General features: G+C 45.9%; 1 protein-coding gene across 9 annotated transcripts in view; it reads left to right on the top strand.

The window, feature by feature from the left end:
* LOC139269036 (protein shortage in chiasmata 1 ortholog) overlaps positions 1-22,978 on the top strand; it is a 259,103-nt gene that overhangs the window by 130,772 nt on the left and 105,353 nt on the right. For all 9 annotated transcript variants that reach the window (XM_070888055.1, XM_070888020.1, XM_070888030.1 and 6 more), the window contains 4 exons: positions 861-990; positions 7,515-7,609; positions 9,896-10,138; positions 11,879-12,193. In XM_070888055.1, coding sequence (XP_070744156.1) covers positions 861-990; positions 7,515-7,609; positions 9,896-10,138; positions 11,879-12,193 — 783 coding nt within the window. The remainder of the gene's footprint in view (positions 1-860; positions 991-7,514; positions 7,610-9,895; positions 10,139-11,878; positions 12,194-22,978) is intronic.

Here is a 22,978-nt window from a genome sequence, read left to right as displayed (position 1 = left end):
TGACTCTTTTTTCTGTTCATTAGCCAATCCTCTATCCATGCTAACATATCACCCCCAACACCGTGAACTTTTATCTTGTGCAGTAACCTTTTATGTGGTACATTATCGAATGCCTTCTGGAAATTCAAATACACCACATCCACTGGTTCCCCCTTATCCACCCTGCTCGTTACATCCTCAAAGAACTCCCAACAAATTTGTCAAACATGATTTCCCTTTCATAAAACCATGATGACTCTGCTTGATTGAATTATGCTTTTCCAAATGTCCCACTACTGCTTCCTTAATAATGGACTCAAGCATTTTCTCAACAATAGATGTTAGGTGAACTGGTCTATAGCTTCCTGCTTTTTGTCTGCTTCCTTTTTTAAATAGTAGCGTTACATTTGCGGTTTTCCAATCTGCTGGGACCGCCCCAGAATCCAAGGAATTTTGGTAGATTACAATGTTATAGTAATGAACAGACCCTGATATTTAGCTTTATACAGGTAGTAGGTATGTTATATAAATGTTGTATTGGATTGCACAAGCATGACGGCTGGAGATGGGCAAGAATTAGTCAGGGTGGAAGTGTATTTGCATGGGGATGTTTGGTAAGGGCAGCTTCAAGCTTGGCAGTGATGGTCCCCACAGTAAATTGAGCTATCACCGCTCATTGTGCAGGCTCATACATGAAGAATTGCCAATTGAATGAAGCACCAAAATGCTTCTGTTGATTCTAGGACCGTACGTACCTCAGCTTGAAGCTTCACTTTCAGGAGAGGAAAAGGGATGAAAAGTTATCAACTCTATTGACAAAAATGATAATACTATTTAAATGAAATGTCTGATTGACATGCTATCATTAATTATGTTTTCAGTTTGCTGTGACATTTTTAAATACATGGAAGTGGAAACTCCTCTGACTCCTCCATATTCCCCAGATTGTATGGAAATTACTTTATCAACGAAGGAACTGCATATGGAGGAACTTTGTCCACTGAAGTTTGAGTAGGTATAAAGTATACCTTTATCTGCTAATCCCACTTAATTTTCTGTACTGGCATTTGAAGGCTTTCTTGTATAAAGATTTTTATAGTTCGTACATGGAAATCTCAGTAAACAACCTGACCCATTGATGCCGACATCTTCACTATAACTCTCTACTTGAAGTTAACAATGTCAGATTATTTATTGACCAAGATGAATCATTCTTTTTCCAACCTCTGTATACATATAGGATATTTCTGACATCCCACGGGGCAAAACCATCTGGAGACAATTTCCCTGTAAAATATCCCTTTTATGTTGACTGTACATTTACAGCTTCACTCTGAGCTTCACCTTCAGTTTTATTTCTAATCAACTTGACTTTTTTGACTGGAAAACCCCAGGTAAATAATCATCTAGAAGCTTATCCATGTTAGATCATTGTTGCTACCAGCTTCTTCCAGCTGTTATGGTTCAGGGCTCTCACTTGTCCCTCATCGACAGTAAAGGCCATGCTGTTAAAGAGCACTTTTATGTTGCTATCCCATCTTGTTCTGGGTCTGTCCCGTGGCTTCTTCCATGTTAGTGGTGGTTTGGGGATGAATCTCGGGCCGTCAGACTCGAGGTGGTGCATGAGGTGTCTGTACCAACCTGAACAGTGGTGGTTGATTAGTCAGATTGCATACAGTCTCATTTAATATTTTGTCCTGAGGTTTAACCTTTAGTAGTGTGAGAAGTGATCTAGAATAGAATCCATTGATTCACCTATTCATTACTTTGGTGCGTGCCCACATTTATGAGCTGTATTCAAATATGGATATTAGTAATGTGCTGTAGAGCAGTACTTTGAAATTGTGACATCATATTAACTTCTCATGGATAATCTTCATATATGGATAGAGAGCGCATTGCGGTGCTCAAGAGTGCAAGGTTCCTACGGCAGTCAGGAAGACATTCCCCTTTGGAGGAAATCATGTTATCGAAGTAGGCAAGTTATGTTACTGAGTCCACTGTCGGGGATGGATTGTCATCTATTGTGAAGGTAACTGGATGATATCGTGTACTAGTGATTGCATCTTTATTGTGTTGGTGCTGACCTGATGACCAAGGCTAGTTGTCTCTTGGTCAAAGATTCGTGGAGCTTCGGTGAAGGTGTCCAGTTTCAGCCACATCTATTTTTTCTGTTGTTGGGGTGAGAGCACAGCTCTGACATGCTAAACTTTCAATTAAATGAAAATAGGGCTGGTTCTATGAAGGGCAGACGATCCACTTTGCCAGATTTTAGGTGAAAATGTACCCCCATATGTTTTGGCACCCTTGTGCTATTGAGGGCCTCAATACAGTCGCTGGTGAAATACTGAAGGTAACACTCACTACGAAGCTGGATATATGCAGTGGAGTGTCATGTTTGTAACCTTCACATAACTGTAACCCTTATGTAACAACACTGTACACTGTATACACCTGAGTAATGCACATCTTGACCACAGGGGGTGAACTTGTGGGAGACACTCCTCACCTGATCATCCAGGTATATAAAGGGAGATCCCACGCAGGGTCAGCACTTCTTGGTCCTGGGAATAAAGGCTCAGGTCATGTAGTGACTTTGTCTGCAGTACATGCCTCATGTGATTCTATAGTAAGGTGTAAGGACACCACATTTGGCGACGAGAAATGGGAATCAACGACCCATAAGGATGGCCACCAGTAGCACAGAGGAACGGTACTGTGTTGGTGAGGACTGGGACAATTTCGTTCAGAGGCTCCAGCAGAGCTTTGTAATGAAGGACTGGCTGGGAGAGGCAGTGGCTGACAAGCGGAGGGCGCATCTACTGACCAGTTGTCGATCCAAGACGTATGCGCTGATGAAAGACCTGCTCGCACCCGAGAAGCCGGCGGACAAGTCTTTTGAAGAGCTCAGCACTCTGATTGGTGAGCACCTCAAACTGGCGAGTAGTATACACATGGCCCGGCACCGATTCTACACACACCGGCGTCGGGAGGGACAAAGCATATCGGACTTCACTTCGTTCGCCGTTTGGCCAGCCTCTAAGTTCACAGATGCCTGCAGGGGGGAGATGTTAAGGGGTTTCTTCATTGAGGGCATTGGTCATGCCGGGATTTTCAGGAAGCTTATTGAGACCAAGGACTTGACTTTGGAAAGGGCAACGTTGATAGCTCAGACCTTTATGGCAGGGGAAGAGGAGACCAAGATAATTTACGTGCGCAGCCCTGGTTCCAACGTGGCGATGGACCAGGGAGTTAACATTGTAAATGAGATTCAGAATCCCGTAGGCAGGAATAGGCAATTCGACACCGCCCAGACAGCAACAGGCTCTAGGGTGGGCCAGCAACAGAGACAATGGCAGGGGGATCGGCAATTCACGCCATCACAAGGGACAATGCGTCCCGGGATGGGACTATTGACACTCAGCAACAGGGTGCTCAGGAGTAATCAAAGAGACAATCAGAGAGGAATGCCTGTCAACAGTTCCTTTGTTCACAACAATCTCAGCTCATGCTGGAGGTGCTGGGGCAAACATGCTGCAAGAACCTGTAGGTTTCAGCAATTTATCTGCAGAAACTAACTTCAGTGGACATCTGGCCAGAATGTGCAGAAAGCCCGTAGCGAGGCTAGTTTACGAGGCACAGGAACCAGACGAGGGGTCTGCAAGGCAGGGTGATACTTGGGGCAAAGCTATGGACGCTGAGGTCCAGTGGGTTCATGTGGCAGACGTCCACAGCTCATATACCAAAACGCCACATATGATGATGAAAGTTCTATTAAATGGTATCCCGGTACGCATGGAGCTGGACACAGGAGCCAGCCAGTCACTTATGAGTGCCCAACAATTTGAAAAACTATGGCCACTCAAAGCTAACAGACCCAAACTGGAATCCATTGACACACAGTTACGGACGTACACCAGAGAGATCATCCCAGTACTAGGCAGTGCAAACTTGGTGGTCACACACAATGGATCGGAGAACCAGCTGCCACTCTGGATTGTCCCGGGAATGGTCCCGCGCTCTTGGGGAGGAGCTGGTTCGCCGAGATGAACTGGAAATGGGGGGATGTGCACGCCATTTCATCTGTGGAGTGAAGCTCTTGCTCACAGGTCCTACAGAAATTCGAGCCACTTTTTCAATCAGGTGTAGGGACTTTTAAGGGCACCAAAGTAGTGATACGCATCACCCCGGACGCCAGACCAGTGCACCACAAAGCCAGAGCCGTGCCGTATGTGATGCATGAGAGAATTGAGTGTGAGTTGGACAGGCTGCTAAGAGAGGGCATAATTTCACCTGTTGAATTCAGTGACTGGGCAAGCCCCATCGTTCCTGTCCTTAAAGCGTATGGCTCGGTCAGGATTTGTGGCGACTACAAGGCCACCATCAACCGAGTGTCACTACAGGACCAATACCCGCTTCCGAGAGCGGAGGACCTTTTTGCCATGCTGGCAGGTGGCAAGCTGTTCACCAAGTTGGACCTCACTTCAGCCTACATGACTCAGGAACTGGCTGAAGAATCCAAGCTTCTGACCACCATCACTACGCACAAGGGGCTATTCGTTTACAACAGGTGTCCGTTTGGCATTCGTTCAGCGGCCGCTATATTCCAGAGGAACATGGAAAGCTTGCTTAAATCCATCGCTGGAACAATCGTATTCCAAGATGACATCCTAATCACGGGTCGAGACACGGAGGAACACCTCCACAACCTGGAGGAGGTGCTACGCTGACTGTACCGGGTAGGCTTGCGACTAAAGAAGTCCAAGTGTGTGTTTTTGGCCCCAGAGGTCGAGTTTTTGGGTAGGAGGGTTGCCGCAGACGGGATCCGGCCTACCGAATCCAAAACGGAGGCGATCCATCGTGCGCCCAGGCCCAGCAACACATCAGAGTTGCGGTCATTTCTGGGACTATTGAAATGCTTCGGGAACTTTCTGCTGAACTTAAGTACATTGTTGGAGCCGCTGCATGTGCTCCTGCGTAAGGGTTGTGAATGGTTTTGGGGGAACTGTTAAGAACGGGCTTTCAATCAGGTGCGGAATCTGCTTTGTTCTAACAAGCTGTTGACCTTGTGCAACCCCTGTAAGAAACTGGTTTTAATATGTGATGCATCATCCTATGGGGTTGGGTGCGTGTTGCAGCAGAGTAATGATGAGGGCCAACTCTAACTTGTGGCTTATTCCTCCAGGTTGCTCTGCCAGGCAGAACAGGGATATGGGATGGTTGAAAGGGAAGCACTCGCATGTGTCTACGGGGTGAAAAAGATGCACCAGTATCTTTTCGGCAGAAGGTTTGAGTTAGAAACGGACCACAAACCGTTAACATCCCTGTTGTCCGACAACAAGGCTGTCAATGCCAATGCGTCAGCTCGCATACAGCGGTGGGCCCTCACGCTGGCTGCGTATGACTACACCATACGGCACCGGCCAGGCACCGAAAATTGCGCTGACGCGCTCAGCAGGCTCCCACTGGCAACCACCGAGGGGGCGTCGGAGCAAAGCGCGGAGATGGTCATGGCCATTGAGGCTTTCGACACCGCAGGCTCCTCCATCACAGCCCGCCAGATCAAACTCTGGACCAACAGAGATTCCCTCCTATCCCTGATAAAGAAATGTGTCCTGACCGGGGATTGGGCGCCCGCACATGGAGCGTGCCCCGAGGAGGTCAGGCCGTTTCACAGACGGATGGATGAGCTCTCCATCCAAGCCGACTGCCTGCCCCAGAAAGGAAGGAAAGCATTCATCAGGGAACTCCACAACGAGCACCCAGGCATCGTGCTAATGAAGGCCGTTGCCTGGTCACATGTATGGTGGCCGGGAATTGACAGATCTGGAACACTGGGTTCGCAGGTGCACGACGTGTGCTCAGCTGGGAAATGCCCCCAGGGAGACCTCACTCAGCCCATGGCCCTGGCCCACCAGGCCATGGTCATGTATTCACGTAGACTATGCGGGCCCGTTCATGGGAAAAATGTTCCTGATTGTTGTCGATTCATACTCGAAATGGATCGAGTGAATCATATTGAATTCGTGCATGACATCCACCACCGTGAAGAGTCTGCATACGGTCTTTGCGATCCATGGCTTGTCGGACATCCTAGTTAGCGACAACGGCCCATGTTTCACTAGCTATGAATTCCAGGAGTTTATGTCGAGTAATGGATTCAAACATGTCAGGACAGCACCGTTCAAGCCGGCTTCCAATAGCCAGGTGGAATGTGCGGTTCAAATCATAAAACAGAGCATGCTCTGAATTCAAGGACCCTCCCTTCAGTACCGCCTGTCGTGCCTCCTGCTGGCCTATAGGTCCCGGCCGCATTCGCTCACGGGAGTCCCACCCACGGAACTACTCATGAAACGCACGCTTAAAACGCGGCTGTCCCTCATTCATCCAGCCCTGTCAGACATTGTTGAGGGCAGGCGCCAGTCCCAAATCGAGTGACATGATCGCAACTCAGTGGGGAGATGCATAGAAATCGATGACCCTGTATTCGTTCTCAATCATGCTTTGGGACCCAAGTGGCTTGAGGGTACCGTAATTGGCAAAGAGGGGAATAGGGTCATAGTGGTCGACTTAACAATGGGCAGATATGCCGCAAACATCTGGACCAAGTGAAGAAAAGGTTCAGCATGGACACTGAGGAACCTGAGGAAGATAATGAGATATCACCCACACCACTGCCAGTGAATGAGCAACAAGGACATTCACCAGTATTCACAGTCCCTGCGGCCAGCCCGGACAGGCCGGAATCACCTCAGGCGACAGAGATGCATGCCAAGGCCCAACCACCAGAGCCCCAACTGCGGCGCTCCACGAGAGAGCGTCGACCGCCTGAAAGACTCAATCTTTGACCCAAAGACGTTGGGGGGAGGTGATGTCATGTTTGTAACCTTCACATAACTGTAACCCTTATGTAACAACACTGTACACTGTATACATCTGAGAAATGCACACCTTGACCACATGGGGTGAACTTGTGGGAGACACTCCTCACCTGGTCATCCAGGTATATAAAGGGAGGTCCCACGCAGGGTCAGCACTTCTCGGTTCTGGGAATAAAGGTTCAGGTCACGTAGTGACTTTGTCTGCAGTACATACCTCGTGTGATTCTATAGTAAGGTGTAAGGACACCACATGAAGAGTGATTGATGTTGATGTAACCACTTAAGAGAGAATTGCTTATACCCCGAGGTGATATTTCTCCCCTAGCTAAATGACGGGATAGCCTATTTTTGTGTGGAGGCTGAACTTTTGTCAGGGAGTGTTTGTGACCATTATTCTCTCCTGTTTAACTATAGTTAATGCTACATTGACTAATTTTCTATCACCAAAAGATGTGCTGTTATAATTTGTCTTTGTACAAATCGTTTGAATAATTAATTCTGCAGTTTTCTGACATCTGGTGCATACACATATATGTTGTACAGTGTTATTCAGTGTCTTCTTTCTGATTTTAATATTTTCAGTTTTTGAATTTATAAAATTCAAGAACTATTAACGTAGACCAAAGTTTGCTTGTTTTCTTTTCACTTTTTCAGTACAATTTTATCTGGGTCAAGAAAAGATTTTCTGGAATTTCAGATATGGCAGTCAGAACATTACTACAGATCTTCTTCATTTCTGAGGTTGGAAGGTAAAGTTTTAAAATAAATTTATATATAATTTTGTTATAGTTGACGTGTCAACTACACTTCTGAACCTGTCATAATGGGAAGATAGGCACTCCATGCAGAATAACAAAATGTTTTGTACAAACAACATTGTATATAAGGCAGTTAGAAACATAGAAATTTACAGCGCAGAAGGAGACCATTTCGGCCCATTGTGTCCGCGCCGGCCGACAAAGAGCTGCACGGCCCTTGGTCAGCAGCCCTAAAGGTTACATATAAACCAATGAACAATGACGGAAAGGCAAAGAGCACCCAGCCCAACCAGTCTGCCCCACACAACTGCGACACTCCTTATACTGAAAACATCTACACTCTACCCCAACCGGAGCCATATGATCTCCTGGGAGAGGCAAAAACCAGATAAAAACCCAGGCCAATTTAGGGAGAAAAAATCTGGGAAAATTTCTCTCCGACCCATCCAGGCGATTGACACTAGTCCAAGAGATTACCCTGGCTGTATTCTAGTCCCTGCAGTACTTACCATTATATTTGCGCCGTCCAACAAAAGGTCATCCAGTCTAATCCCAATTATCAGCTCTAGGTACGTAACCCTGCAGGTTACTGCACTTTAAGTGCCCATCCTACTATCTCTTAAAAGTGGTGAGGGTTTCTGCATCCACCACTTTTTCAGGCAACGAGTTCCAGATCCCCACAACCCTCTGTGTAAAGAAGCCCCCCCCCCTCAAATCCCCTCTGAACCTTCCACCAACCACCTTAAAACTATGCCCCCTCATAATAGATCCCTCCACAAATGGAAATAGACCCTTATTATGCACTACGTCCAGAAGTATAGAATTTCCATAACATAATTGGGATGTGGTATAAACTTGCACATAGCAGTGACCTGTTTGCATCAGAGGAGAAGAACTCCAGGTGAGTCTATGTAAGAGATACTGGAGATAGTGAAGTCTGTGCTGATTGCCTCTTTGAAAATTGTGCTGGATAAATATATTTGAGATGAAACGAAAAAAAACTGAACACTGGAAATAAATATTAAAAATAGTTACTCCACAAAAAAATGTCTCTCGGAAACACTACTAAAAAGAAAATAATTGCCCACTTTCACAATTTTTTGAGCAAGGGAGTGATTGTTTGCTCTTGCTCTTTCAGTTTCAGTGAATAATGTACAATTTTCCAAATGTACTTATTTTAAAAATAGCAATTTTTATTTAATCATGTAGAATAAACTTACCAATAATAGCAAGGAAATTGTTAGTTTTTTTTCCGCCGGCATTATTCCAAAACACTTTGGATGGTCCAAAGTCAATTAATAAAGATTTTTAAAATTAAAAAGTAAAACATTTGTTTGAGAGTTATGTTGTGTTTGTGTGTGTATTTTATAAAGGGGGTTAGATCCCTGGGGAAGGGGCGCTTAGAGGTCTCAATTGTTATTGGTATGGTTGATTTGCAGTTGCTGCTTACTGTTTGCTATTGTGGCCATCTATTTTCTGATTTCTGCTGTTGCTGTCTTGAGCTTTTAAACTTGATTCAGCATTTATCCGACTCCTGGGGGGCGGGGGGGGTGCTCTCAGTGAGAGAGTGAGGGAATTGGAGCTGCAGTTCTTGTCCGTGGTGTGGCGGGGTATTCCTGTCAGCAGAGTAGGAGTGGTCGACAGGTGTAGGAAATGGAATCAGGAAATATAATCCAGTCTGAATGAAATCATGAAGATCAAAGAACAGTTTTATATGGTTTGCGCTGGGGTCATTTAAACATGGGAATGCTGTTGACCACCCTTTGTATTTCAGTTCCCTACTTTGTTGCTGATGAGTTGTCTATACAGATCTCGGGTATTTTAATTTTTTGCTAGTTTAGCACAGATTAAGGTAAGAGTTTACAAATGGGGGTTCAGTTATGTGAATTTTCATGCCACTTTTTAATGCCTGGATAGGGAAGGCAGAGGACAATAGCCTGTCACATAATATATTTTTCCCTATTGTACTCAATGAGTCACATATTGTTACACTCAGCACCGTCTTGAGGTGTATTACCATTTGAATTTTGAGAGATATAGCACCTTTAATGTAGAAAAACATCCTAAGGTACTTCAGGGGTGTAAGGCACATTGAAGATAGTTTCACTGCAAACTTAAGGCAACTGAACTTTCAGTCTTAAAGTGAAAAACAAAAAAAATCATTCAGGAAAAAACTTAATTTCACAGAAACTAGAAGTTATGGTATTCTATTGAATATTTTATTATTGCTTTTCATAATGTGATATCTGTACTAATAGTTTATTTTTGTTTTTGTAGAACCTCAGATACAAGAACATGCTTTCCACCATAAATCAATCTCTGAGTTGACTGAGCTGCTAAATGCCTCTCCAGAGGAGCTGATGAACAGCCCAGTAAAACGTTTATGGGGAGAATATATGAAAGTAACTATGGTTCAGACAGACATAGTGGAGCAACTGCACTCAGGCTATGATGAAACAAATGAGTTGCTGACTGCAAAACTGGAAGAATTTTTACCAATTACCATGGTTCAGTTAGAGAGTATGTTCATTGCTTATATTCCTTCATATCACGAGAAATGTTCATATTGACTCTGGTGAAAAAAGAAAGAACTTGCATTTATATAGCATTTTATTGTCACATCTTCTCTATGTCCCAAAGTGCTTTATATTGGATTTCTCAATGGCTGGATTTAGCGAATCCAAATTTTTGCACATTATGGCTCATTTGGTAGCACTTTCGCCTCCGAGACAGAAGGTTGTGGGTTCAAGTTCCACTCCAGGGACTTGAGCTCATTATTCTAGGCTGACATTCCAGTCCAGTGCTGAGGGAGTGCTGCACTGTCGGAGGTGCCGTCTTTCGGATGATACTTTAAACTGAGGTCCCGTCTGCTCTCTCGGGTGAATGTAAAAATTCCCATGACATTATTTCGAAGAAGAGCAGGGGAGTTATCCCCAGTGTCCTGGCCAATATTTATCACTCAATCAACATAACAAAAACAGATTACAGGTTGAACCTCCCTTATCCGGAACTCCCTTATCCGGAACCACCCCTCGTTCGGAATCATTCCCGGCCACTGGGTGGCGCATGTGCACAACGCGGCTGGTCAAAATCCTCAAAATATCACTGAAAAAAAAACTTGCCCATTTACACTTACAGACCCACAATAAATATACCCAAAATCCTCGCAAAATATCAATGTAAAAGAAATTACCCAACCTCGGAGCCAAAATCTTCGCAGCCCGCCGGCACCTCGGGGCCCGCCAACACCACACTGATTGACTGACAGTCGTTCCAGCCAATCGCCGCATGCACACACTGAGAACACGTGACCCCCCCCCCCCACCACCCTCCCTTATCCGGATCCAGGTCCCGAGAGTTCCGGATAAGGGAGGTTCAACCTGTATCTGGTCATTATCACATTGCTGTTTGTGGGAGCTTGCTGTATGCAAATTGCCATTTCCCACATTACAACAATGACTACACTCCAAAAGTACTTCATTGCCTGTAAAGCACTTTGAGACATCCGGTAGTCAAGAAAGGCGCCATATAAATGCAAGTCTTTTTCACATCTATGGCTGCTATAGCTATGGTGATATATTTTAATGTGTATTGTAATTGTAGTATAAATGGATCTTTAAACATAATTAACCGCTGCTTGAGCAAGACCAGCACTTCAGGAGTCAGTGACCCAAATAACCCCACTAACATCAATATTAAAGCAATATTTTAATGAGGAAAATAGATTTAGTACGAGAAGGGGTCATGAGCTTTTAATTCCTTTGAAATATGTATACTGATCCAGGTGAGGTGTTTGAACTGTGTTTTCATCATTCTAATTCTTGAATAAATATGATGTAATCATGCTTGAAACATGAATGATGCATTTATACTACGACAGGAGCATCAGCATAAAGTGGACACCAGTAATGGTGTGAATGTAACCTGAATGGAGTTGGGGACTGACCCTGATTGAAAGAGTCTTACTCCACTTCATCTAGGGTCAGGTTGGGTCTTAACACCAGATTTACACTCCACAAGTTCAGCATTGGTGAGAAACCAAAGCTACATTGCACTGACGTTAAGCTTGTAATCTGAATGTACCTAAAGTGACACTAACGTATTTCTTGGCCTTGTGCATTGCTGCGTGACATTGATGCATTGTGAAAAAGGTTCTGGCCACTGATGGTAAAGGTAAACCATAAATTTAGATGCCATACCTATTAAATTGAACAAGTTAAATTTAAAGGCTGCAGTTATATCTCCCACTTTGTTTTACAGAATATTCTGATAAAGCAGCATTAATTAATGAGAATAATAATGTTACCGTTAAAACATACCTTGAAGATAAAGAGGCAACATATTCCTGTGCATACCAAGGCACACATACTGGATATAAAGCATTACCTTTACAGTCACAAAATATATCAACCATTTCCCATAAGAGCTCCATCGATTCTGAAGATAGCTGTGGCACCAGGATAAAAACATACCAGGAAGACTGTGATCCTCTCAGCAACTTCATAATGCTACGGTCCAAGAAGGTCTCAGCTCCTTGTCAGACAAAAAGTGACAGTGAAAATCAGATCATCACCAGTAAGTTTATACATGCTTCTCTCCTATTTTAATTGAACTAATTAATTACGTGATTCTGTGTTTTGAGCCCTGAAGTTAAAATATAGTGAATAGAATTGTCCTTTGTATTTTATTGCTATTGCATGATAACGTTGCATAGCAGAATGATTACTTTTAATTTAATCTTTCTTTTGGGGACAATCACTACAGGTTTGTATTTTCCACAGTTAGTCACAGTTATGATGCATTATCATAACAACTTACGCCTGCTATTAAAGTCTAGTCCCAAGTAAAGAAGCTAATTTGTAGAAAGAACGTTGAACATTCTTTGAGGTAAAACATTTGGAGGAATGCTTCAATTGGTCTTAATGTTGTATCACAGTAGGCAAAGTGGCGATCAAGTCTGCTCCAAGACTTTCATTTGAGGTGATTGTCAGAATAGGATACTCTCTGGTGACAGTTGTGAGCTGTGTGATGGAACTCCATTGGGCAGGCCACATCGTCCGCATGCCCAACACAAGACTCCCAAAGCAAGTGCTTTACTTGGAACTCCTACACGGCAAGTGATCCCCAGGTGGGCAGAAGAAACATTTCAAAGACACCCTCAAAGCCTCCTTGATAAAGTGCAACATCCCCAACAACACCTGGGAATCCCTGGCCAAAGATCGTCCTAAGTGGAGGAAGAGCATCCGGAAGGGCGCTGAGCACCTCTCGTCTTGTCGCCGAGAGCATGCAGAAAACCAGCGCAGGCAGCGAAAGGAGCGAGCGGCAAACCAGACTCCCCACCCACCCTTTCCTTCAACGACTGTCTGTCCCGCCTGTGACAGAGACTGTAATTCCCGTATTGGACTGTACAGTCATCTAAGAACTCACTTTTAGAGTGGAAGCAAGTTTCGATTTTGAGGGACTGCCTATGATGATGATTATGTGTGATGGAGGGTTACACGAAGCAGATTAGTACTATCTAGCCTGCTGAGCTGATGAAACACAGAAACTTGCATAGTATGATGCAATACGACATTGCAATTGTGCTGTTGTGGGGAAGTTCCATGGGAAACCTGGATACCTCTGCATGGAAGTCATTCACAGACCAACATTTGTAAACCTCCTATTGCCCAGCTTACAACTCTCATTGCCATAATCATTGAATGGCACAGAGAGATCAAACAAAACTAGAGGGAAAATGTTATGGATGGATAAAGAGTCAGACTGAACACTGTGAACTCAAAGTGAAGTGTAACCTTAGTCTTTTATTGCAGGTCTCCAGAGTGCCTCTCCAATCTGTGAGGCCTCCTTAAATACGTGTGCTTCCAAGGGATTATGGGATCACTTGGGACTCAAGGGGATGAGCCCTCTGGTGGCTGTACAGAGTAAATACAAGTTTACATATATAACAGCACCCCCCTCCCCCCAAAGTCAATAGTGTAACTATTTACAATGTGAGTCGATCTGGGGCCTTTCTTGCCCTGGTTGATCGTCTCGGTGTGAAAGCTGGTATTGTTGAATCATTTGTTGGGCCCTCGCTGGGCTTCTGTTAAGCTGGCCTTGCTGGGCTGCCTGGTGTGTTGGGTCCTGCTGGGCTGCTGTGGATGATGGGTTCTGCTTCGTGGTCAACCATGGTGCCGGTTGCCACTGGTGTGTATGTTGGGGGATCAAAAAAGGTAGGGTCCAAGGTGGGTTGCTCAGGATAGTCCGTAAATCTGAGTTTGATTTGGTCCAAGTGTTTCCGGTGAATGAGTCCATTTGAAAGTTTGACCCGAAACACCCTGCTCCCCTCTTTGGCCACGACAGTGCCGGGAAGCCACTTCAGTACAAATACAGGATCATTGATTTCAATCTCGCGTGACACATTTGCGCTATCATGGTACGCACTTTGTTGAAGCCGCATGCTCTCTACCTGTTCACGTAGATCAGGGTGAACTAATGAGAGCCTTGTCTTAAGTGCTCTTTTCATCAGCAGTTCAGCAGGTGGGATCCCAGTGAGCGAGTGGGGTCTCGTGTGGTAGTCTGCAGTGAGCCTTCAGTTACCCTCTTCAAGCCTTGCTTGATGGTTTGCACTGCTCGCTCTGCCTGACCATTGGACGCTGGTTTAAATGGGGTAGATGTGACATGTTTGATCCCGTTACAGGTCATGAATTCTTTAAATTCAGCACTGGTAAAACATGGTCCGTTGTCGCTCATCAGTATATCAGGTAAGCCGTGAGTGGCAAACATGGCCTGTAGGCTTTCAGTAGGGGCAGCAGACGTGCTAGCCGACATTATCTCACATTCAATCCACTTGGAATACGCGTCTACAACCACAAGGAACATTTTACCCAAAAACGGGTCTGCATAATCGATGATACCCTAGACCACGGTTTGGAGGGCCAAGTCCATAAACTTAGCGGCGCCTCCCTGGGTACATTGCTTAACTGCAAGCATTTCTTACATCTGTGAACGCAGGACTCTAAGTCCGCATCGATACCGGGCCATCACACGTGGGATCTGGCTATCGCTTTCATCATCACGATGCCTGGGTAGGTACTGTAGAGGTCATTGATGAAGGTGTTTCTGCCGTTCTTGGGGACTACTACTCGATTCTCCCACGGAGGGCAGTCTGCTTGTATAGGCAATGGCAGACATTTATAGATTACATGGATGAACTTCAACAATTGTACATCCCTGTCTGGAGTAAAAATAAAAAGGGGAAGGTAGCTCAACCGTGGCTAACAAGGGAAATTAGGGATTGTGTTAAATCCAAGGAAGAGGCATATAAATGGGCCAGAAAAAGCAGCAAACCTGAGGACTGGGAGCAATTTAGAATTCAGCAGAGGAGGACAAAGGGTCTAATTAGGAAGGGGAAAATAGAGTATGAGAGGAAGCTTGCAGGGAACATAAAAACTAGATATGTGAAAAGAAAAAGATTAGTGAAGACCAACGTACATCCTTTGCAGTCAGAATCAGGTGAATTTATAATGGGGAACAAAGAAATGGCAGACCAATTGAACAGATACTTGGGATCTGTTTTCACTAAGGAAGACACAAATAACCTTCTGGAAATACTAGGATCCGAGGGTCTAACGAAAAGGAGGAACTGAAGGACATCCTTATTAGTCAGGAAATTGTGTTAGGGAAATTGATGGGATTGAAGGCCGATTAATCTCCAGGGCCTGATAGGCTGCATCCCAGAGTACTTAAGAAAGTGCCCCTAGAAATAGTGGATGCATTGGTGATCATTTTCCAACATTCTATTGACTCTGGATCAGTTCCTATGGACTGGAGGGTAGCTAATGTAAGCCCACTTTTTAAAAAAGGAGGGAGAGAGAAAACAGAGAATTAGAGACCGTTTAGCCTGACATCGGTGGTGGGGGAAATGCTGGAATCAATTATTAAAGATGAAATAGCAGCGCATTTGGAAAGCAGTGACAACATCGATCCAAGTCAGCTTGGATTTATGAAAGGGAAATCATGCTTGACAAATCTTCTGGAATTTTTTGAGGATGTAACTAGTAGAGTGGACAAGGGAGAACCAGTGGATGTGGTGTATTTGGACTTTCAAAAGGCTTTTGACAAGGTCCCACACAAGAGATTAGTGTGCAAAATTAAAGCACATGGTATTGGGGGTAATGTAATGTGGATAGACAACTGGTTGGCAGACAGGAAGCAGAGAGTTGGAATAAATGGGTCCTTTTCAGAATGGCAGGCAGTGACCAGTGGGGTGCCGTAGGGTTCAATGCTGGGACCCCAGCTATTTACAATATACATCAATGATTTAGATGAAGGAATTAAATGGAATATCTCCAAGCTTGCAGATGACACAAAGCTGGGTGGCGGTGTGAGCTGTGAGGAGGATGCTAAGAGGCTGCAGGGTGACTTGAACAGGTTAGGTGCAGTATAATGTGGATAAATGTGAGGTTATCCACTTTGGTGGCAAAAACAGGAAGACAGAATATTATCTGAATGGTGACAGATTAGGAAAAGGGGAGGTGCAACGAGACCTGGGTGTCATGGTACATCAGTCATTGAAGTTTGGCATGCAGCTACAGCAGGCAATGAAGAAGGCAAATGGCATGTTGGCCTTCATAGCTAGAGGATTTGAGTATAGGAGTTGGGAGGTCTTACTGCAGTTGTACAGATCCTGGGTGAGGCCACACCTGGAATATTGTGTTCAGTTTTGGTCTCCTAATCTGAGGAAGGACGTTCTTGCTATTGAGGGAGTACAGCGAAGGTGCACTAGATTGATTCCCGGGATGGCAGGACTGACATATGAGGAGAGACTGGATCAACTGGGCTTGTATCCACTGGAGTTTAGAAAAATGAGAGGGGATCTCATAGAAACATAAAATTCTGATGGGATTGGACAGGTTAGAGGCAGGAAGAATGTTCCCGTTGCTGGAGAGTTCCAGAACCAGGGGTCACAGTCTAAGAATAAGGGGTAAGCCATTTAGGACCGAGATGAGGAAAAACTTCTTCACTCAGAGAGTGGTTAACCTGTGGAATTCTCTACTGCAGAAAGTTGTTGAGGTCAGTACGTTAGATATATTCAAAAGGGTGTTAGATATGGCCCTTACGGCCAAAGGGATCAAGGGGTATGGAGAGAAAGCATGAAAGGGATACTGAGGTTGAATGATTAGCCATGATCTTATTGAATGGCGGTGCAGGTTCGAAAGGTCGAATGGCCTGCTTCTGCACCTAATTTCTATGTTTCTATGATTCTATAAACATTTTTTCTTTACGCCGCTGGAACGGCTTTATCTCTTCCTGCATTTCCACTGGGACATTGGACCAGCTCCCATGAAGCACACAGCTTTTGACTAGAGATAATAAGGGGCCCTGGCTTGTCCAGGTTCTGATCTGCCGGGCAGTGACGGGTGATTGCTCACTCTCAAATGCTTCCATAACCATGGCTAGATCTGCAGGCTGGGTCATTTCCACCCCCGTGATGGGCAATGGCAGCCTACTGAGAGCATCGGCGCAGTTTTCTGTGCCTGGCCTGTGGCGGATGGCGTAGTTGTATGCAGATAACGTGAGCGCCCATCTCTGGATGCGGGCCGATGCATTGGTATTTATCCCTTTACTCTCGGAAAACAGAGAGTAAAGGGATAAATACCTATGGTCGGTTTCCAATTCGAATTTTACCCCATGAACACACGCTAACGCTTCTTTCTCAATCTGTAGGCTCTCTCAGCCTTGGACAGACTCCTGGATGCATAAGCAACCGGTTGCAGTTTCGGAAAATCATTAGCTTGTTGCAATACACACCCGACGCCATATGACGACGCATCACATGCTAGTACCAAACGCTTACATGGATCATACAACACAAGCAATTTGTTTGAACATAACAATTTTCTCGCTTTTACAAAGGCATTTTCTTGGCTTTTGCCCCAAACCCATTCGGCCCCTTTCCATAGTAAGACATGCAGTGGTTCTAACAGTGTGCTAAGACCTGGTAAGAAGTTACCAAAGTAGTTCAGGAGTCCCAGAAATGACCGCAGCTCCGTCACGTTCTATGGCCTCGGTGCGTTCTCGATTGCCTCCGTCTTTGCATTGGTGGGCCTGATGCTGTCCGCCGCAATCCTCCTTCCCAAGAACTCCACTTCAGGCGCCAGGAAAACGCACTTCGAGCGTTTTAACCTGAGCCCTACGCGGTTGAGTCGACTAAGAACCTCTTCCAGGTACTGCAGATGCTCGACTGTGTTCCGACCTGTGACCAAGATGTCGTCCTGGAAGACCAAGTTGTGTGGGACCAACTTCAGTAAGCTTTCCATGTTTCTCTGGAATATCACTGAAGCTGATCGGATTTCAAACGGGCATTTGTTATAAACAAAAAGACCTTTGTGCGTGTTGACGGAGGTGAGGGCCTTCGATGATTCGTACAGTTCCTGCGTCATGTAGGCTGAAGTCAGATCCAGCTTCGTGAACGTCTTTCCTCCCGCCAGCGTTGCAAAGAAGTCGTCGGCCTTTGGTAGTGAGTATTGGTCCTGCAGGGAGAAACGATTGACAGTTACTTTGTAATCGCCACAGATTCTGATGGTGCTGTCTCCCTTGAGGACTGGGACGATAGGACTGGCCCAATCATTGAACTCGATCGGTGAAATGATGCCCTCTCTTTGCAGCCGGTCTAGCTCGATCTCTACCCTTTCTTTCATCATGTACGGTACTGCTCTCGCCTTGTGATGGATGGGCCGTGCCCCCGGAATTAGGTGGATCTGCACTTTTGCTCCTTGGAATTTCCCGATACCTGGTTCAAACAGTGAAGGAAATTTGTTTAAGACCTGGGCACACGAAGTGTCATCAGCGGGCGATAGCGCTCGGACGTTGTCGCAGTTCCAGCGTATCTTTCCCAGCCAGCTCCTGCCGAGCTGCATGGGACCATGGCCCAGTACCACCCAAAGTGGTAGCTTGTGCACCCCGCTCCATCGTAGGAGACCTTTACAGTAGCACTGCCGATTACAGAAATCAGTTCTTTTGTGCAATTTCTTAGTTTCGTGCGAACTGGAGTTAAGACTAGCCTAGAGGCCTTGTTGCACCACAGTCTGCAGATGACGCTAAGTCTGCAGATGACAGTAAACTGGGTGGCGGTGTGAGCTGTGAGGGGGATGCTAAGATGGTGCAGGGTGACTTGGGACAGGTTAGGTGAGTGGGCAAATGCATGGCAGTTGCAGTATAATGTAGATAAATGTGAGGTTATCCATTTTGGGGGCAAAAACATGAAGACAGAATATTATCTGAATGGCGGCAGATTAGGAAAAGGGGAGGTGCAACGAGACCTGGGTGTCATGGTTCATCAGTCATTGAAGATTGGCATGCAGGTACAACAGATGGTGAAGAAGGCAAATGGTATGTTGGCCTTCGTAGCTAGGGGATTTGAGTATAGGAGCAGGGAGGTCTTACTGCAGTTGTACAGGGCCTTAGTGAGGCCTCACCTGCAACATTGTGTTCAGTTTAGTCTCCTAATCTGAGGAAGGACGTTCTTGCTATTGAGGGAGTGCAGCGAAGGTTCGCCAGACTAATTCCAGGGATGGCTGGACTGTCATATGAGGAGAGACTGGATCAACTGGGCTTTTATTCACTCGAGTTTAGAAGGATGAGAGGGGATCTCATAGAAACGTATAAGATTCTGACGGGACTGGACAGGTTAGATGCGGGAAGAATGTTCCCGATGTTGGGGAAGTCCAGAACCAGGGGACATAATCTAAGGATAAGGGGTAGGCCATTTAGGACTGAGATGAGGAGAAACTGCTTCACTCAGAGAGTTGTTAACCTGTGGAATTCCGTGCCGCAGAGAGTTGTTGATGCCAGTTCATTGTATATATTCAAGAGGGAGTTAGATATGGCCCTTACGGCTAAGGGGATCAAGGGGTATGGAGAGGAAGCAGGAAAGGGGTACTGAGGGAATGATCAGCCATGATCTTATTGAATAGCGGTGCAGGCTCGAAGGGCCGAATGGCCTACTCCTGCACCTATTTTCTATGTTTCTATGTCGTTCGAAAGTCTTTTTGCCCATGATGGACTGGCTCGCGCCCGTGTCCAGCTCCATTGACACCGGGAGTCCATTTAGCTCAACATTCAGCATTATCGGGGGACAACTTGTAGTGAATGTGTGCACCCCATGTACCTCTGCCTCCCCGGTCTGAGGCTCTGGTTCGTCGTGATCCTCCGTGGAACTGTCCTCCTCTGCAACATGGTGGTTTGCAGGTTTAACAGGATTTGCAGCTCGCCTGCACACTCGTTGGAGATGTCCCATTGTTCCACAGCCCTTGCAAACGTATCCTTTGAATCGGCATGAATGAAAACGATGATCACCCCCGCAGCGCCAGCAAGGTGTTAATGGCCTTGCATTCATCACCCTTGATGGTGGACTGTTGGGACATCTGCAGATGTGCAGCTGCAGGTATGTGTGACCTGCCCTGTACGTTACGATTTGAAAACAACATCACTTTGTTCACATTACTTGGAGCAGCACTTGTGTGCTGAGAGATTTGCTTCGTATTGTCACTGGTGACAATGAACGCCTGGGCTATCGCTATGGCCTTACTCAAGGTTGGGGTCTCGACAGTCAAAAGTTTGCAACGTATGGTTTCGTGGCCAATGCCAAGTCTCTGAGCATGTGCTCTAAATGTCCTTCAAATTCGCAATGTCCTGCAAGGCATCTTAGCTTGGCGACATAACTCGCCACTTCCTGGCCTTCTGACCTTTTGTAGGTGTAGAACCGGTACCTCGCCATCAGAACGCTTTCCTTCCGGTTCAAATGGTCTCAGACCAGTGTGCACAAATCGTCATTGAATTTCATCGTGGGTTTCGCTGGAGTGAGCAGATTCTTCATGAGGCCATACATTGGTGCCCCACAGATGGTGAGGAGGATCGCCCTTCGTTTGGCAGCGTTCTCTTCCCCATCTAGCTCGTTGGCCATGAAGTATTGGTCGAGTCGCTCCACAAAAGTTTCCCAATCATCTCCCTTCGAGAATTTCTCCAGGATGCCCACTGTTCTCTGCATCTTTGGGTTCGCTATCTGTATCTGGTCGCCAGTTGTTATGTATGAAGAAAGAGTCAGACTGAACAATGTGAGCTCAAAGTAAAGTGTGACCTTAGTCTTTTATTGCAGGTCTCCAGAGTGCCTCTCCAACCTGTGAGGCCTCCTTAAATACCTGTGCTCCCAAGGGATTATGGGATCCCTTGGGACTCCAGGGGATGATCCCCCTAGTGTCTGTACAGAGTAAATACAAGTTTACATATATAACAAAGTACTGCAATTTTATAGTTCAACCATTTGTTCTGTAGGTCTTGGCTTCCTGGTTCTCTCAAATAAAGTTTATATAATCTTCCAAGAGACCTTCAAAACTATAAACACGATTTTCCTTGGAAACCCCTCTGCATGCACGTGAATCAGGTAAAGTGCTACACTAGGCTAGACCTGTAAATCCTAGGATTTGCAGATGCAGATCATTTGAATGACCTCGACCTTGCAGCAAGGTAGATTGCAATTACAGTAGAACTTTATATTTTGAAAACTGTTACACGCTACAAATACTTATGATACATCAAAAAAACTAGTACCCATAACCATTATATATAAATCCAGTGGCAAGAACAGTACATGACACGCTGAAGTACAGAAGGGCCAGCAGCTCTTAAATATCTTAAAGGGGAACTGACTCAAAATTACAAAGATGTTAGAAATAGATGCAGTAATCATGACCATCTTTAAAAAAAAAGGGGACAAGTCCGACTACGGCAACTACAGAGGAATCTCCCTGTTATCAGCCACTGGGAAGGTCATCGCTAGAATCCTCTTCAACCGTCTTCTCCCTGCGACTGAGGAGCTCCTCCCGGAGCCACAGTGCGAATTCCGTCCACTACGGGGTACAATGGACATGATCTTTATGGCGCGACAACTGCACGAGAAATGCAGGGAACAGCACCAAACCTTGTACGTGGCCTTCTTTGACCTTACAAAAGCCTTTGACACTGTTAACCGTGAGGGACTATGGAGCGTCCCCCTTCGTTCCGGCTGTGCCCAAAAGTTTGTCACCACCCTCCGCCTGCTCCATGACAACATGCAAGCCGTGATCCTGACCAACGGATACACCACAGACCCAATCCATGTCCGGACCGGGGTCATGCAGAGCTGCGTCATCGCGCCAACTTCTCAATCTTCCTCGCTGCAATGCTCCACCTCACACTCAACAAGCTCCCTGCTGGAGTGGAACTAAACTATAGAACCAGTGGGAACCTGTTCAACCTTCGTTGCCTCCAGGCCAGATCCAAGACCGTCCCATCCTCTGTCATCGAGCTACAATATGCGGACGACACTTACCTCTGCGCACATTGAGAGGCTGAACATCAAGTCATAGTCAACATCTTCATTGAGGCGTCCGAAAGCATGGGCCTTACACTAAACATCTGTAAGACAAAGGTCCTCCACCAACCTGACCCCGCCACACAGCACTGCCCTCCCAGTCATCAAAATCCGCAGTGCAGCCCGGGACAATGTAGACCACTTTCCATACCTCGGGAGCCTATTATCAGCAAGGGCAGACATCGACGACGAGGTTCAACATCGCCTCCAATGCGTCAGCGCAGCCTCCGGCAGCCTGAGGAAGAGAGTGTTCGAAGATCAGGCCCTTAAAACTGCCACCAAGCTTATGGTCTACAGGGCTGAGAGACGTGGACCATATACAGTAGACACCTTAAATCGCTGGAGAAATACCACCAACGATGTCTCCGCAAGATCCTGCAAATCCCTTGGAAGAACAGACACACCAACGTTAGTGTTCTCGATCAGGCCAACATCCCCAGCATCGAAGTACTGACCACACTCGACCAGCTCCATTGGGCGGGCCACATTGTTCGCATGTCTGACACAAGACTTCCAAAGCAAGCGCTCTACTCGGAACTCCTACACGGCAAGTGAGCCCCAGGTGAGCAGAGGAAACATTTCAAGGACACCATCGAAGCCTCCTTAATAAAATGCAACATCCTCACTGACACCTGGGAATCCCTGACCAAAGACCACCCGAAGTGGAGGAAGAGCATCCGGAAGGGCGCTGAGCACCTCGAGTCTCATTGCAGAACATGCAGAAATCAAGTGCAGACAGCGGAAGGAGCGTGCGGCAAACCAGACTCCCCACCCATCCTTTCCTCCAATGACTCTGTCCCACCTGTGACAGAGACTGTAATTCCCGTATTAGACTGTACATTCACCTGAGAACTCACTTTTAGAGTGGAAGCAAGTCTTCCTCGATTTCGAGGGACTGCCTATGATGATGATGATATTTTGAAAACTGTTACACGCTACAAATACTTACGACACATCAAAAAAAC

This window comes from Pristiophorus japonicus, chromosome 1 (genome assembly GCF_044704955.1).
Source record: "Pristiophorus japonicus isolate sPriJap1 chromosome 1, sPriJap1.hap1, whole genome shotgun sequence".
Classification (NCBI taxonomy): domain Eukaryota; kingdom Metazoa; phylum Chordata; class Chondrichthyes; family Pristiophoridae; genus Pristiophorus; species Pristiophorus japonicus.
This window is presented reverse-complemented; position numbering and strand designations above follow the sequence as displayed.